Source organism: Erpetoichthys calabaricus, chromosome 7, assembly GCF_900747795.2.
Source record: "Erpetoichthys calabaricus chromosome 7, fErpCal1.3, whole genome shotgun sequence".
NCBI classification, from domain to species: domain Eukaryota; kingdom Metazoa; phylum Chordata; class Cladistia; order Polypteriformes; family Polypteridae; genus Erpetoichthys; species Erpetoichthys calabaricus.
In genome coordinates, this window is record NC_041400.2 from 23,664,122 (window position 1) to 23,678,878 (window position 14,757).

Here is a 14,757-nt window from a genome sequence, read left to right on the forward strand (position 1 = left end):
GATGGTTTTCTTATGTCTAGTTATTAACTCGCCATGCATTTTAATTATTAAAATATTAGCCACAAAGAAGTAACGTGTCCATCTCATCTTGATTACCAAGGTTTCATGCTAAAGAGCACCCATTTTCCTAAATATCTGGTCAATGGCTTTATAGTCCCGAGAATTTTAGTGTTATAACTCAAGTTTAATTTTTGGGGAGTTGAATAAATAAAGCATTTGACACTTGTGAGGTAATAGGATTTTAGGGTGTCACGGTGAAGAATCATATTTGGCTAAAATGAAGCTTCAATTTGAAGAATTATTGGGAATGAATGTCATGTCCATCCTGAAAGTGGATATTCAGTGTCTATTAGTAGCAAACGATCTTTGTTTGGATCCTCCTTAGGAGGAGTACATTGCTTCAAGACTTCCTCATTGTTTGTACTCGGTTGTCTTTTATTGCAGGGAGGAGCTGTTGCAGAGGCAGTTTAAGAACTTGTTTAGTGACCTGTAGTTGAATTTAAAGGTTTTTCCGAAATCTGAGGGTTTGCACTGTAAGGATCTAGGGTGATTTTTTTTCAAGGATCCGTAGGTTCACATAAAGTAAGTAAATGTGTGTGACCTAAATAAAAAAGGCTATGGTAACGGGCAAGTTTAGATGTGCTCTGGCAAAAGAAAGTGCTTTTAAGGACGACTTAAACGCGGTTTGTTTGCTGCTCTCGTAAAAGATCATTCAGTTTAGTAAAGTACTTCAGGAAATATTTTTCTAAGCATAAAAAATTGTGATTATTAGAAAGCCTGGATCTACTCAAAGTAAAGGACTGTTTTAACATTTTTTTCAGCACCCCAGTGTAATGAGTGAAACCATTACAGAGCTGTTCTTAAAGGTACTTTGAATTTGAAGTTAACCTTTGAAATGTGTCACGGCTCATTTTATCCTTGGATTTACAAGTTCATCTTAGTCTGCTTGTAATTTTATCATGTATTGATTTTGTATTTTATACTGTTAATATGAACTGCACTCCAAGGTACTCTGTGGTAGTGTTCTTAACATTCTTTGCACAGAAATGTGGTTGAATTTGTCGGTAACTATTGCTTTGGGGTAAGTGATAATCTACCAGTTTTACTTTTGACTTGATACAACTGCAACCTGTTAACAAATGGTGGCACTAATTATAGATGCATTAAGGTGAATGTGGGACATTTGATTGCTTTCACTATGTCATAGCTTACCAGTAAATGTAAAATGCTTTAGTATGGTTTAGGGCTTACCAAGTGCATCTTTGTTCCTGCTGGTGTTTCATTATTTAGATTTTTATAATTGATTATAATCGAGCACCTTTTAAATGTACCCTTCTAGCTGTCTGTATTTAGGGTTTAAAGGCTGTATACCACTGTTTGAGATATTTGATGGTTGAATGCCCCTCATTGGGTCAGTGTATGCCAGTCAAGTGGCAATGATGCTCAATAGCTGTTTTTATATCCCTGTCAAGCTTTAATTCCAGGGTATGGTTTCCAGTATGGAAAAGTTCTATAATAAAAAAAAAAAAAAAAAAAAAAAATCTTTATCTGGAGCTCCAAAATGTTTTTTTTTTCACGTAATGCAAGGCTTCAGTACTTGGCCAAGGCAAGCCAATGACATGTGAAGTTTTACAAGCTGGGCTATTCCTTATGACGGCTGACATTTGTGTAAACCAGTTGTGCCAAATGCGGACTTGCAGATGCCATTAGTTTGTTAATGGAAAGCATTAGCAGTGAAGGAGTATTCGGTTTTCTTGTGATGGAGTTTAAGTATCTGAATATTCAAGCATGCACCCCCTTTATATCCAGTCTGATTAGGGTTATCTCACTTCAGTTGACTGGTTTACAAAAGGCAGCACACCAGTGCTCAGTTACCACAAATATCCAGAGCTCCAGATGTATAACTCGGCAATCCAGTTTGAGCAACCACCTTGAGCTTCAACTTTTTACCTTACGATTACAAGACTGTGATTAGGCTGTACCTTTTGACCCTTGAAGTGCAGAGAGAGCCTGATTCATATTGGTAAAGCTCCCTGGGTCCCAATGTACTGTAAATGAACAATCCTAAAAAATGCGTTTAAGCTTGTTTTGCGCATATTGTGTCTTAAAGGATTTCTCCTTAAACAGCCTGAAACTGGGATGTTGGGTTTCAAAAGTATAAACAAATGCTCAATACAAATGCATGACTAGTGTGCATCATGTGGTAGCCTTGGCCTTCCTATGACCTGATTCAACTTTTATAGTCTGATACATCTAAAAGATTTAAGTTATTGTTGTGTGAGTGTGACTTGCTTAAATAGCACAATTAAACGTTCTCGAGGTTTGATGGTCAACAGTGTTCAGAAGCCATTATGAAGGCTAATAGAATGTTGGGTTGTTCAGTAGGATATTTCTAGTACAAGTTAAAAGAGGTCATGCTTAATCTTTGTAATGCACTAATAAAGCTGACCTTTTGTACTGAATGCAGTTTGAGCTCCATGTTACAAAATACACAAGGAGCAGTGCTAGAAAGTCCAGAGAAGAGCAACAAGGCTGATTCCACTGCTGCAAAGTAGTTATGAGGAAAGAATGATGGAGTTAAAACGTTTAAGTAAACTTGCATCACATGATTAAAAGACTTATAAACTCTGGGGGGAAAAAAATGAGTACAGTGGACACACTTATTTTAAAATGAGTTCAAAACACATGGGGACACAGTTGGAAACTTGAGGGTAAATTTTTTACAAGCGTTAGGTTTTTCTTCACACAAACATCCATAGACACCTTTAATAAATCACCAAGTGCTGAGGTAGAGAGTCGGACTCGGAGAGTCAAATCTTGATGTCATTTTGCAGACATTGGGTGGATAGGGTTGGTGCTGAATAGCCTGTTGTAAACCTTTTTTTTTTTTTTTTCCTAATTTTAACAAAATACTAGTATCTGTCACACTACTCTGTAATTTAATTGCTATTTCTTTGGTTCTTTGAGAGAACAAAGTTTTATGTAACATGAACCCCTAGTGAGCTGACATCTGTGCCCCTGTGATTTTGTTGAACTCCTTACAAAGTAATAGGTGGTGTGCACAGTCCAAATGTCCTTTATTATAATTAACAATTCTTGCTTAACATGACAGTACTTCACTCCATCAGCTTCTGCTTATAGATCTTACCTCATAATGGCTCTTCGTTTTGTTGCTGTGTAATAAACACCAGAACTTTGTGCACTATGCCATACCACCTGCACTTCAGAACAGGTAATTTACCTGAAGTTAAGCATGATTGGACCTGGCCAGTAGCTGGATAGGAGATGGTCTAGGACAAGCTTGGATTGCTGCTGGTAGAGTTGTTGAGGCCTTCAGGCGGTACTTGTCCTGTAGGCTGACTGTGGATAGTAACACCCCAGTGCAGTGATGGGATACAGTGCTGAAAAAATTGGTGCTGTCCTTCAGATGAGATGTAAAACTGAGGTCCTGACTCTATGCTCATAGCAATCATGCAACTCTACAAAGGGAACCCAGTAATTTTCTGATTTCCATACTAAATTGCCCACCTCTACATAGTCATTCCACCCCACTAAACATCCCCTGTCCCTAACTGGCTATCTCTCTCACCTCTTCACCACCTGAGAGCTAATGTTTGGTGAGTATACTGGTGCAAAATAGCTTCAATTGCATCATCCAGTTGGATGCTAAACTTTGGTAGTGGTTGAAGAGGCTTCCCATTCTCTGTATAAAGTGTTTTAAAAGTGTATAACAAGACATTAATATCTGCAGCATCTTGAAGTTGATTTCAACATGGGTGCAATGCAGCAGAACAATGTGTTAGACTAATTAATTGCTTTGGGAAGCTCTCAAGAGCTGTAGCAGACCCATTCTTGCTCACATCCAAATTCTCATGAGGTGTACTTTACGCTACACTTGGGGGTAACAATCTCATTATTACATGGGACTAAAGTTGTTCTCTAATCTAATATTCCTACATGCAACACTTTACACAAGTTCCTTGGACATTTACCTGCCCTAGTCTACATTTTGTCTAAATCAGAAGGTAACTTAGTTAATTTATTGATAACTAAGCCTGTTTGTAGCAGTTCACGACTTCTACACATACCACGACAGCAAATGTTTTGTCCCACTGTATTTATTAGCATTCCTCTTAAAGGTAAATCATCTCTCCCTCTAGGATATTTCCTAGCGGTGACACTTATGGTTATGCAACCCTTTATTCTCTCAGAACTAGCATTTCTGCTTGTTTTCTTTTGTCAGGTTGATCAAGTAGGATACATTTTTCTTTTTACAGCCGATTCTGTTGAATTTTTATTTATGCTCTCTTTTGGATAAGAAGAATATGCACGCAATCACAGATTGTTATGCTAGCCTCACCCGTCTATAGCGCATTTTGCAGTTTAGATGACAACAAGGTGGTCAGAAGTCAAATGTGTGTAGATTGTGGGGCTGCCTTTTCATCTGAAGGGCCAATGACTTAAAGGATATATTGGAAGATACCCGTTTGTTGTATTCAGAAAGTTTTAAGGTCAAATGAATGTGTAAATGATGCATCAACCTCAAAGTGGCAAATGATCTAATTTTTGAAGTTTTTTTTTATGACAACAAAATAAACTTGTAAATAAGAACTTGTGGAGAAAACTTCAAAAATGCCTCACTTCTTCTTTTACAGTAGAAGCCATCCATCGGATGTTTGCCTTTCCAAAGCAGCAGATGAGATTTAACATCAACCATTTACCTTAAATATTTATTTAAAGGAGTCCTGTAACTTTTTAAAACTCAGACATGCAATTTCAGCAACTTACACGACTGGACATTGCAATCCATTCATGATTGTATTGAGTCTTTGCTTGTAAATGAGCTTTACTGAAATTGATTGTGGAGTTTATACTTTAACAATCAAAAACGAAGCAAAAACAAATATGAAATGCGACAAAAAAAATTAACTGAAAGTAAACCTGTGACATCTAATTCTGTTACTAATGGAGAAAACACTGTATGAAGCTGACTCAACTATAATCTGCTGCTGCACAGAGTAATAGCAAAATAAATTATCACGTAATCTCCATTGTGAATTGTCCTGTGTTAGGTGGTGTAAAAAGTTACGGCAAAAACCATTTGCTTATGGCCTTAACTGTGAAGCCTAAACTTTGCATTAAAAGCCTCATCATTTGAGTGCCTAGATGTGCTGTGGATTACAAATGACAAGACTTTCATATTTGCTCTTTCCAGGTGATTCTTCAGATCAGAAGGTAAAAACTGATCAAAAGCCTAAAGAGAAACCTTCTGCTACGCCAACAAGAGAGCAGCCTCTTCAGGGCTCCCCCAGAGACTTTGTATACTCGGGAAACCCAACCATGGCTGCTGAAGAGCTGCTCCGCAACTTGGAGTCCAAGTCATGTGATAGAGAGAAGTGCCACTTCAATGGTGACTGCTACCTGGTCAACGGAAAAGTAAAGTGCAATTGCTTACTGGGTTATGGCGGCGAATATTGTGGTGGCCCAGTGTTCAAACCTATAAGTGTGCCCCTCACCCTTGGAGTTGCCTTTGTCCTCTTGGCATTTTTTGCTGCTGTTGTGATTTTTGCTGTTGTTCAGAAGAGGAGAAAAGAGGCACAAAGGTAACTTGAGGAAGAAACCCTTCATGTCCTGTTGTTTTTTAAATGGTGAATTAGATTCCCCATGTTTGAATTTTCCTGCTTGAGGATAGGAATAACCAGCCTGCTCCATGGCCTTGTTTAATGTGTTATTGACATCCCATAGTCTTCACCTGATTCTTTATATCACTAGCAAAATAATTTATTGTAGGTGTCCTTATATGGCAAGCAGAGACTGTGGAAGATTGTGGGTTCGGTTCCTCCCTGTGTGGGTAGCGCTTTGAGTACTGAGAAATGCGCTATATAAATGTAATGAATTATTATTATTAACATTTAGTAACCCCTCAATACATTTCAGGTCTGCTAAAAAGCACTTTACTTTTTAAGGTATCTGAAGTTTGTGTCCAGATATCTCAAAATATGTGCGGGAACTTGAAATACATTTTCAGATATCTCAGAATAACTGTGTGGCAGATATCTTAATGTAAACAAATTTATATCTCAAATAGACCTTTAAGATATCTCTAATGGATTTCAAGGAATGTTGAAATCCCCTCTTATTCAATTCCATTTCCTTTTAATGGGACTTCTTTTCTTGAAATGTGTTTGAGGTATCTTAAATTGACAACAGAGAGTCAACATCTCCATAATACAAAGATCCCTGGGCACCCTTCATAAAAAGCAGGGTGTATCTTAATGTCCAGGCTAAATTGCCCTCCTTGGCCTATCATTCTATCCCCCTGATCATCCCGTCTCTAACTGGCTGTCTCTCTCACCACTTCACCACCTACTAGTTAATGTGTGATGAGTGTACTGGCACAGTAATGGCTGTTGTCACATCATCCTGGTGGATGCAGCACATTAGTGGTGGTTGAAGTGGCTTCCCACTCACTAAATCACTATACACATGTAAAGAATTGTTACATCTAAAAATGATATTCAGGTACTATAATTTTTATTAAATATCAAAATATATTTTAAGATCTCCAATACATTGAACTGGAGCGGAGCCCCATTTTAAGATAGCATGAAATTAATTTGAGATCTAGAAATGTATTTTTTGTATCAAAATACATTTACGATATTTTGAAATTCACTGTTTAAGGTATTGTCTTTACTTTGATACATCTTGAAATGAGTAGAAAATTAAGATATTTCAAACATTTTCAGATATCTTTAGATAGCTTCTTGGCCCTTTTCCAATTTCTAAAATGTATGTCATGCTACAGTATCTCCCAATCCCTTCCTGTGCATTTCCAGTTTTCTGAAATTCATTTTGGGATATCTTAATAGAGCAGAAAATCCATTTAAATAATCGGAAAATTAACACTAAGTGATTTTGAGATCTGAAATTATATTTTGAGGTATCTTGAAACACCACAGGAAATTGTTTGAGGTATCTGAAATGTATTTTGATAGATCAAATGTGCAGCATATAATTTCCAGATATCTGGACATTTCATTGGAGATATCCTAAAATGTCTTTCAGATCTTGTGAAATAAAATGAATTACAAATACTTTAAAAATGCATGCAAGATGTCTTAAATGCATTTTCAGATATCTTAACCATTTAGAGATCTCAAAATGCATTAATGGCAATCTGATTTTTCTTTTCTGAACTCAGAACGCAAACCACCATTGATGCAAAAGGTTAAAAAAAAATAAATGGCATCCTGTACCTTCTCATTAGTCTGCCCCATGGGCCGAATGCTTTCTCTTTGGTCAAATCACTTATCTGGTAATTCAGTTTCTGCTCATGCTGAACAGAATATCTGCTGTTAGTACTGGTGTTGATACAGCAAAGGCATCTGACTGGGTGGAGGGTCAGGACAGTGGGTGGAAGGGTCCATCTAAGTGCCAGTTGCCCTTTGGAGATGATCTTGTAGGTTGCAGACGTTAATTGAATGCTAACCTGTATTTAAATGGGGTCTGGTGCTAGCATGGTAGATGAAGAGCCTTGAAAAAGCAATTTGCATCAGAATGCACAAGGATGAGCTTTTCTTAATAATTCTAATGCAGGAATAAAGATAAACAAAAAACGGCCATGAAGGATATAGAAGGAGACCAGTTTTCAAGCCAGACGTTTGCAAATGACATTTATGATGGAGAAGTGGTATGGCAACTTTTTTTCTTATTTGTTCTTGTAAATCATCCTTAACTTGTGCTTTTAAACTAATTAAATTTATCGACTGTCTTATACAGTATAAAGCCGTTTAGATCATGGCACCTTTAACAATGGTACACCTAAGAAAAATTTCATTTTGTGGTATTAAATGAATGTGTAATTGTTTGAAAAGAGCATCATGAGCACACAGTGTCAAATGGTTACAGCATTTTGGGTTACTGCTCAAAATTAAACTATACATTACCACGTGCTGTGCTAATGTACATTTTTTTATATTTAGAGATTAGTAATTTTTCCCTATGATACAAAGAAATGCAAAATTCTGAGGAAAAGACATTCAACTTTGACCTGTTCTAGTGAAAATGAATCGCTGCTGTTTAACTCTGTCCTAGAGTTGTATGTTAGAGCGACTTTCAGTGGACTACAAACCTTTAGAAACCTGCCACTCAATTTTAAAAGCGATCACTGATTTTTTTTTTTGTTTTTTTTGTCATTCTTGTTTTAACACTTGTTCTTCCTTTTCAGGACATGACCACTCCACTGGAACAGTAAAAGCTGTTAAGGCAATGTGCTGTATTATTGATGTAATAAAAGTGAAGATCTCTTAAGCCTTGTGTAGTTTTTGGGTTTACTTGTGAGGTGTCAGATCATCACCCACTCATGCTCAGAGGAAGCAAGCCATGCCAAGGTGACAGCAAGTGTCTGTCTGTACGAGTGTCCCGTCTGGACTGGCACCCCATAATGCCAAACTCTGCATAGTCATGAACTGGGACAATAGACTGGTGGATGGGTGGTGCACGTTAAGCTTAGCAGGTCCTACTCATGAGGTTGCACTCTTGTAGAATCTAGCAGTGTCTGTCATTTTGAATTTGATTTTGAGATGCATCAGGGAGAGGGTCTAAGCATCAAACACTTGGCCCATAAGAATTTTTAGGGATGCCAGGAGGCACTTAATTAGTTTCACTGTGACCTTTCAAAATCACTACAGCTCTGTACATTTAGATTATTTACCAGCAACAATCTGGCATCTTCTAGCTTTTTCCAAGACTATTCCTCATTTTTTTTTTATTAAAGTATTCAATTAAATATTTTCAAACTTCTGATAATACCCCATACCTATTGATGCAGGAGAGTTTTCATTGAATTTGGCATTTTAAAAGCACAATTAGGATTTTCATTCCAGGTTAGACATTAAACCAATGATTACATTTAGTAGACGGATTTCAAAAATGGCATTTTGACACGTATGCACTAAAGTATTTTGCTAGTTTTGTGCAGTGCACTTCCCACAAATGTAAGAGCAATGCATTTCTTTATTTTCACAAGAACGTAACATGCAGTAGGTGGACATGACGGGACATCCTAATCAGTTGTAAAAGTCAGAGGTCCTGTCCTTTAACAGCAAGAGCCATTAGGGGAAGCAGCTTGTAATGAAGCTAAAATGTGTCTGGCACCCATTTCTAAACTTTGCACACATCCAGCAAAGTTTGACCCAAAATTTCAAATATAGCCCTGCCCTTTAAAATCTTGTAGAGCTTGAAAAACATTCATACCAGTGTCAAAGTGTTAGCCAAGGGCGTTGACACCTTTATGATGTATGTTCTTTCGTGGCTGTTTCATACAAGTTACACTGTCACACTACTACTTGTGTGCCCTTTGTCTTCCTTTGCTGAAAATTTCAAATTTACTGTCACTTGTGCACACAAACTAGTTGATGGCCTACAGAGTTTCCTGGAGGGGATGTTGAGAGGAAGCATGGCAGAGCCTGGGGTTGCGTCGTTGCTGCTGCACAGATTCACAATCCCAAATTGAAACTCTACCCCCAGTTTTGTGCGCATTTTGCACATTTACCCCATGGCTGGGAGTTTTATTCACTAAGTACTTCTGTTTTACTTCCACATCCTCAAACACAGAATTTTTTGTACCCAGGGTGGAATTTTGATTTTTTTTTTCTTTATAGAAGCTCATTAAAGTGTGTGTGTGTGTGTGTGCACGCATACGTGCGCAATACAGCTTGGACTCGCATCAGAATGACTAAAAAGAAAAGCATCTGACTTGACAGTCCCAGTGAGACATACAGGTGTACAGTAATCCCTCACTTATCGCGGCAGATAGGTTCCAAGGCCGACTGCGATAACTGAATTTCTGCGAAGTAGGGACACCATATTTATTTAACATGTATTTGGATGTTTTTAAACCCTCCCTGTATTGTTTACAACCCACCCTTTACTCTATTAACACGGACAACTGCTAAGCAATATGAAATCGGTAGATAAGTTTACACTTACTGTATAGCGAAGTACATGTAGCAGCTTGTAGGCAGTCATGACGTCGTCGACCTTGTTGCAAAGATTCCTAAAGCAGATTCCATCCAGACTACTGCCTTATCACGTCCACTTGCAACTCGTTTTGCGCCCTGGTTAAAGGACACTGCGGCCGTAGATCTTATATGCGCTTCCTCCTTTTTAAATAAAAATAATCGTGGACTCATTGATGCTGTGATGGTGTCCTGCAGCGGTGTAGCTGTTCCCTTCCTTCGACATATCCAAAACTTTTACCTTTTCTGCAATCATTTGCTTCTTCTGTTGGTGCTTGGACACGGCCCCTGAAGCAGGAGCACGTTAATGCTGAATGAGTGAGATGAGACTTCCTGGTTAATGCAGCACTCCGTCGCTGAGCCAATCAGCAGCACACAGGAACTTAACTGTGTGCTCTGATTGGGTAGCTTCTCAGCCATCCGCCAATAGCATCTCTTGTATGAAATCAACTGGGCATACCAACTGAGGAAGCAAGTACCAGAAGTAAAAAGACCCGCAAAGCAGCGAAAAATCAGTGTTATATATTTAGATATGCTTACATATAAAAATCTGCGAAGTCGTGAATCCGCGAAAAGTGAACCGCGAAGTAGCGAGGGATTACTGTATTGCTGTTGTGGTAAAGGAGCCCCCATAGCGTTTCTTGACACTTCTGCTGAATACTTCATTGGCTGAAAATCTTCACTTTTGGTGTGTTAGAGGGAGGATGTGTCGCATTGTTCATAATGGCACTCAGGTTTGTTTTTTTGCTACGCCCTCCAGGGGGTCCAGAGTGTCCCATAAGTGAGCTTGGCCTTTTAATTGGCTATTTGTGTCAGAAGGCCTCTCTTGAAGTGATGTTACTAGTCCAGCACACCACAGCACAGAACATCGTGCAAAGTTGCCCTTTAAGATGTGAAGGATGTCACTTCATGTGTTAAAGGAATGTTTTCTCTCTAGGAAAAAGCTTGAAGGATTTAACTGGTCCATAAATGTAGACCTCTGTGATGGAGTCAAAGGCACAAACAGTCTTGCCCATCCAGGGTTTATTCCTGCCACCCGCCCAGCGTTGCTGAAGATACCCAGGTCTCGTGTAGCCCTGTTTCAAGTTGAACATGTCTAAGTATGTGTGTGTTGGGTGTGGTTGGAGGGGACCGAGAGTCGCTAAATGGTGTTGAGATGTTGAGATTGTGGTATCCACTTCGGGTGACTGGATTTGATATTCTGGGTCACTAACACAATAACATTTTAGTGTAGGAGTTGTTTAATGTTTTCTAAATGTATCAGCAGTCCAGTCCTTGTGTCTCATTAATATTTTATATGTCCGTATTTGTTTTCTAAATAAGCTGCCCTCAATTTAACTCCTCAACTCTATTTTGTGAGCTACTCTTGTTTTTTTTTAGCACTTTGTCCAGTTCCTAGTTGCTGGTCATTAAGGCTGTCCCTGCAGCATTGGCCTCGTCCTGCACACACCCGCACCCACAAGAGCTGATTTCATAGTAGTATTGTGTCCCCCAACTCCAAGCTGGTGCCACTGTTGTATAGAAACTAAAGTAGTAGTAGTAAACTTAATTTAAATCTCTTAATGTTAACCGCAAACTCAACTTGGAACATTTAGAAAAATGTCCTTCTGGCAAACATTTTATGCTCAATACAGTTTATCAGCCTTTTTTGGAGTATGTGGAATTTAATTATCTGGCACTGCTGGCCTCTTTCAGGGTGCTTAGGTGGCTCAGTGCAGTGTTCTAGGCACACCACTGCTCTTAAAAAGAAACTCACACACACTCACACTGGTTGTTTATCTTGTAGCACACTAAAGGGGGTGTGAGCCTGTCTGCCTTCACTCTGTTTTGGAGTAATCACCAACCATATCAGTTACTAATCTACAATATGATGTGTGAATGACATGTGCAAGTTTCTGAATTTTTGTTTTTCTGCTTTTATTGAGTTTTGAATTGTTTTCTGTTTGGGTAGTTGTACTGTATGACAGTTAATCTTAAAAAAAAACGCACACAAAATTGACATTTTAGGTTTGGTGCCTGTAGCCTAATGAATTATGAAACCCAGAATCTCTAACTTTCTCTGTCACGTGAGGTTTATTTGCGGCCAACCCCTTCCTTGACCGCCCTCCCCAATCTTTCTAGTCTTCCATGTTGCTCCAGTGATCCTTGGAGCCGTGCTCACCGCCAGCTCCGCCTCATGCCACTCACTTGTGGTTGAAGAAGGCATGATCTACATCTGTGTTCCTTAACTCCCTGCACAGATCTAAGCCCGGATCCTGTGAGATGGCAGTCGGTCACAGGTTTAAGCAGAGGAGTGCATCTTGTAGGTTCTGCTCTTTAATGGCTTGACTGTCTTTTTCTCATTGGCACACCTTTTGCACTGATTCCCAAGGTAGCACCACCACTTCTATGTCTTTCTGCTTCAGGATTTTCATGTCTAAAATGCTACTGGTCACCTTTTAACTTTGCATACACTTGTGTAATGTGAGAGGAAATCTCACCAAGATGAGGAGGGAATGTGCAAACTTTGCTGTGGTCAGGAGCTGAACACCAGGATCAGGCTGTGTGATTCAGCAATGTTAACCATTCCATCACCCTCAGCTTAAGATTGTGTTTTGTGATCAATAATGTTAGAATATGCATGTACTGTACATTCTTACAGCATCACTGCATGAAATTGAGAAATAATCCTGGTAAACAGTCTTGTCCTCTGGCTCAGCCTGGAGTCAATTTTGGGTTGCTAATTAGCATAACCTGGGCAACCCACCATGCCCACCTGAAACAGGACCCAAACCCAGGTCCATGCAGCAGCAGTACTAACTAGTCTGACACGGTGCCATGTCCTCGGACTGATCTTTAAAAAAAATAAATAAATAAAAAATGACATTTTTAAGTCACCTTTAAATTATTATGCTGTTGGTCGGTCAAAGCAGTGCTGTAAAGGGCCAGGGCGGTCCTGCTTTTGGATAATTTTACTGAATAAAAGATCACAAATCTCTTCAGGTATAAGCCTGGTACTTCACATGCCTGAACTAGAAATGTGGACATCAAGGAGAAAGTATGGTTAAAAAATATATGTACAATACAGAGTTCTCTGTATGTGTATACATTTTTAACAAATTCATTTAGGGGGAAATAAATGACAAAACAAATTACAACTTTAACTTCACTTCAAATGTGGTTTAACACCTTTTTAAGACCTGGCAAGCAAAATGCAAATAAATAAAATGCTAATCTACAACTACTCCAACGGAGACTTTTCAAATTACGTCCTCAGTTTTCATTGTGAACTGCATTAAAATGGACCTGAATGAAAACTGTGACACTTTGATTTTTGCAGGTAGGTCCAATGCCCCTTTCTTTTCTTTACAACAATCACAGTAAATGTTGTTAAATCCTAATCCTGTGGGTTTGCCGCTGCCCGTTCCAGTCTTTGGTTGATCTTCTGGCCCACTGATGTCTCCACCCCCCCACTCTCTCCACTGTCCTCTTAAATCCTTTCTCTTAATTAGACCCCGGCTCCTGAAGTCCTCTGGGGCACAAGTTAGTGGAAGCTCTTCTGCTGGGCCGATGCTCTGCAACACTCCTCATGTTGGCTTTCTCTACTATTTAAATGATTCATTCTGCACAATTTATCAGTTTTCTCCTTCCATGAATGTGTTGCTCATTTTACTGGAATAAACCAAAATAACGTAAAAAAAATGAAGTAATGATAAGTCTTACAAAGACTACAGAATGCTTACCTTTGTGTCATTTTACTGAAATCTCTTCCAGACAACTTTGTACAAAACCTTTAAGGGAACGAGCCTGTTGCCTTCCTACAAACACCCCCCAGTGTGAGTGCTGTACTCCTGGATGATGTTTCAGGGTATTTCTGTCTCGGGGTGCTTTCAAGTTCCAGGTATATGGGATTTTCAGATACTCCTGCCGCAACTGGAATAATTTGGCTAGCTCTGTTTTCTCCAACTTGTCCAACTCGGAGATTTGACTTTGTAGGATGTTCACTTGAGTTTTCCAACTCTGAATTCCCAGCAGTCCAAGAGCACATGGCCCAAGTGTGCGTGTCGGACTGTTGGGATAACATCCACTTCCATTGCCATTGAGTTAGTGTAAGTGGCTTTGAAACTGTTCTGTTTGTTTTATTATTGCATCCATCCATCCATCCATCTTCCAACCCGCTGAATCCGAACACAGGGTCATGGGGGTCTGCTAGAGCCAATCCCAGCCAACACTTTATTATTGTATGTTCTGTTAAAACTGGTAATGTCATCACAGATTGACTCTTATATTCAGCACTCTCGTCTCAAGGCCGCATCTCCCACCTCCATGCAAGTATGATTTGCCCCTTTCAGATGACACTCGTTTGCCAAGATCTCTCTCTCTTAGTTTTTGTTATCCCAGGGTTTATTTTCCTCTCCCTTCTTGACATGGAGTCTTTATTACACCTGCTTAATTTAAGGATAGTAACATGGGGATTTTATTTTTGCATTTTGTGATCATTTATCTGCGATGGGCTGGCGCCCTGGCCGGGGTTTGCTTCCTGCCTTGTGCCCTGTGTTAGCTGGGATTGGCTCCAGCAGAAGCCCGTGACCCTGTAGTTAGGATATAGCGGGTTGGATAATGGATGGATGGGTGATCATTTATGCTTTGACTATCAGTTTTAAGTGGGACTGTGGTCTTACACACTAGTGGAGCCCTTTGTAGGTTCAGGGTGGGGGGGGGGGGCTTGGGGGTTATGGTACCAGTCCCATCAAAG

At 39.3% G+C, this 14,757-nt stretch overlaps 1 protein-coding gene across 2 annotated transcripts in view; it reads left to right on the forward strand.

Annotated features, from left to right (window-relative positions):
• The window catches only part of LOC114654425 (low-density lipoprotein receptor-related protein 2-like), a 104,719-nt gene extending 96,406 nt beyond the window's left edge, over window positions 1–8,313 (forward strand). For both annotated transcript variants that reach the window (XM_051930169.1, XM_028804985.2), the window contains 3 exons: window positions 5,216–5,603; window positions 7,600–7,693; window positions 8,231–8,313. In XM_051930169.1, coding sequence (XP_051786129.1) covers window positions 5,216–5,603; window positions 7,600–7,693; window positions 8,231–8,257 — 509 coding nt within the window. In that variant the 3' untranslated portion in view covers window positions 8,258–8,313. The remainder of the gene's footprint in view (window positions 1–5,215; window positions 5,604–7,599; window positions 7,694–8,230) is intronic.
• Window positions 8,314–14,757: the final 6,444 nt, after the last annotated feature.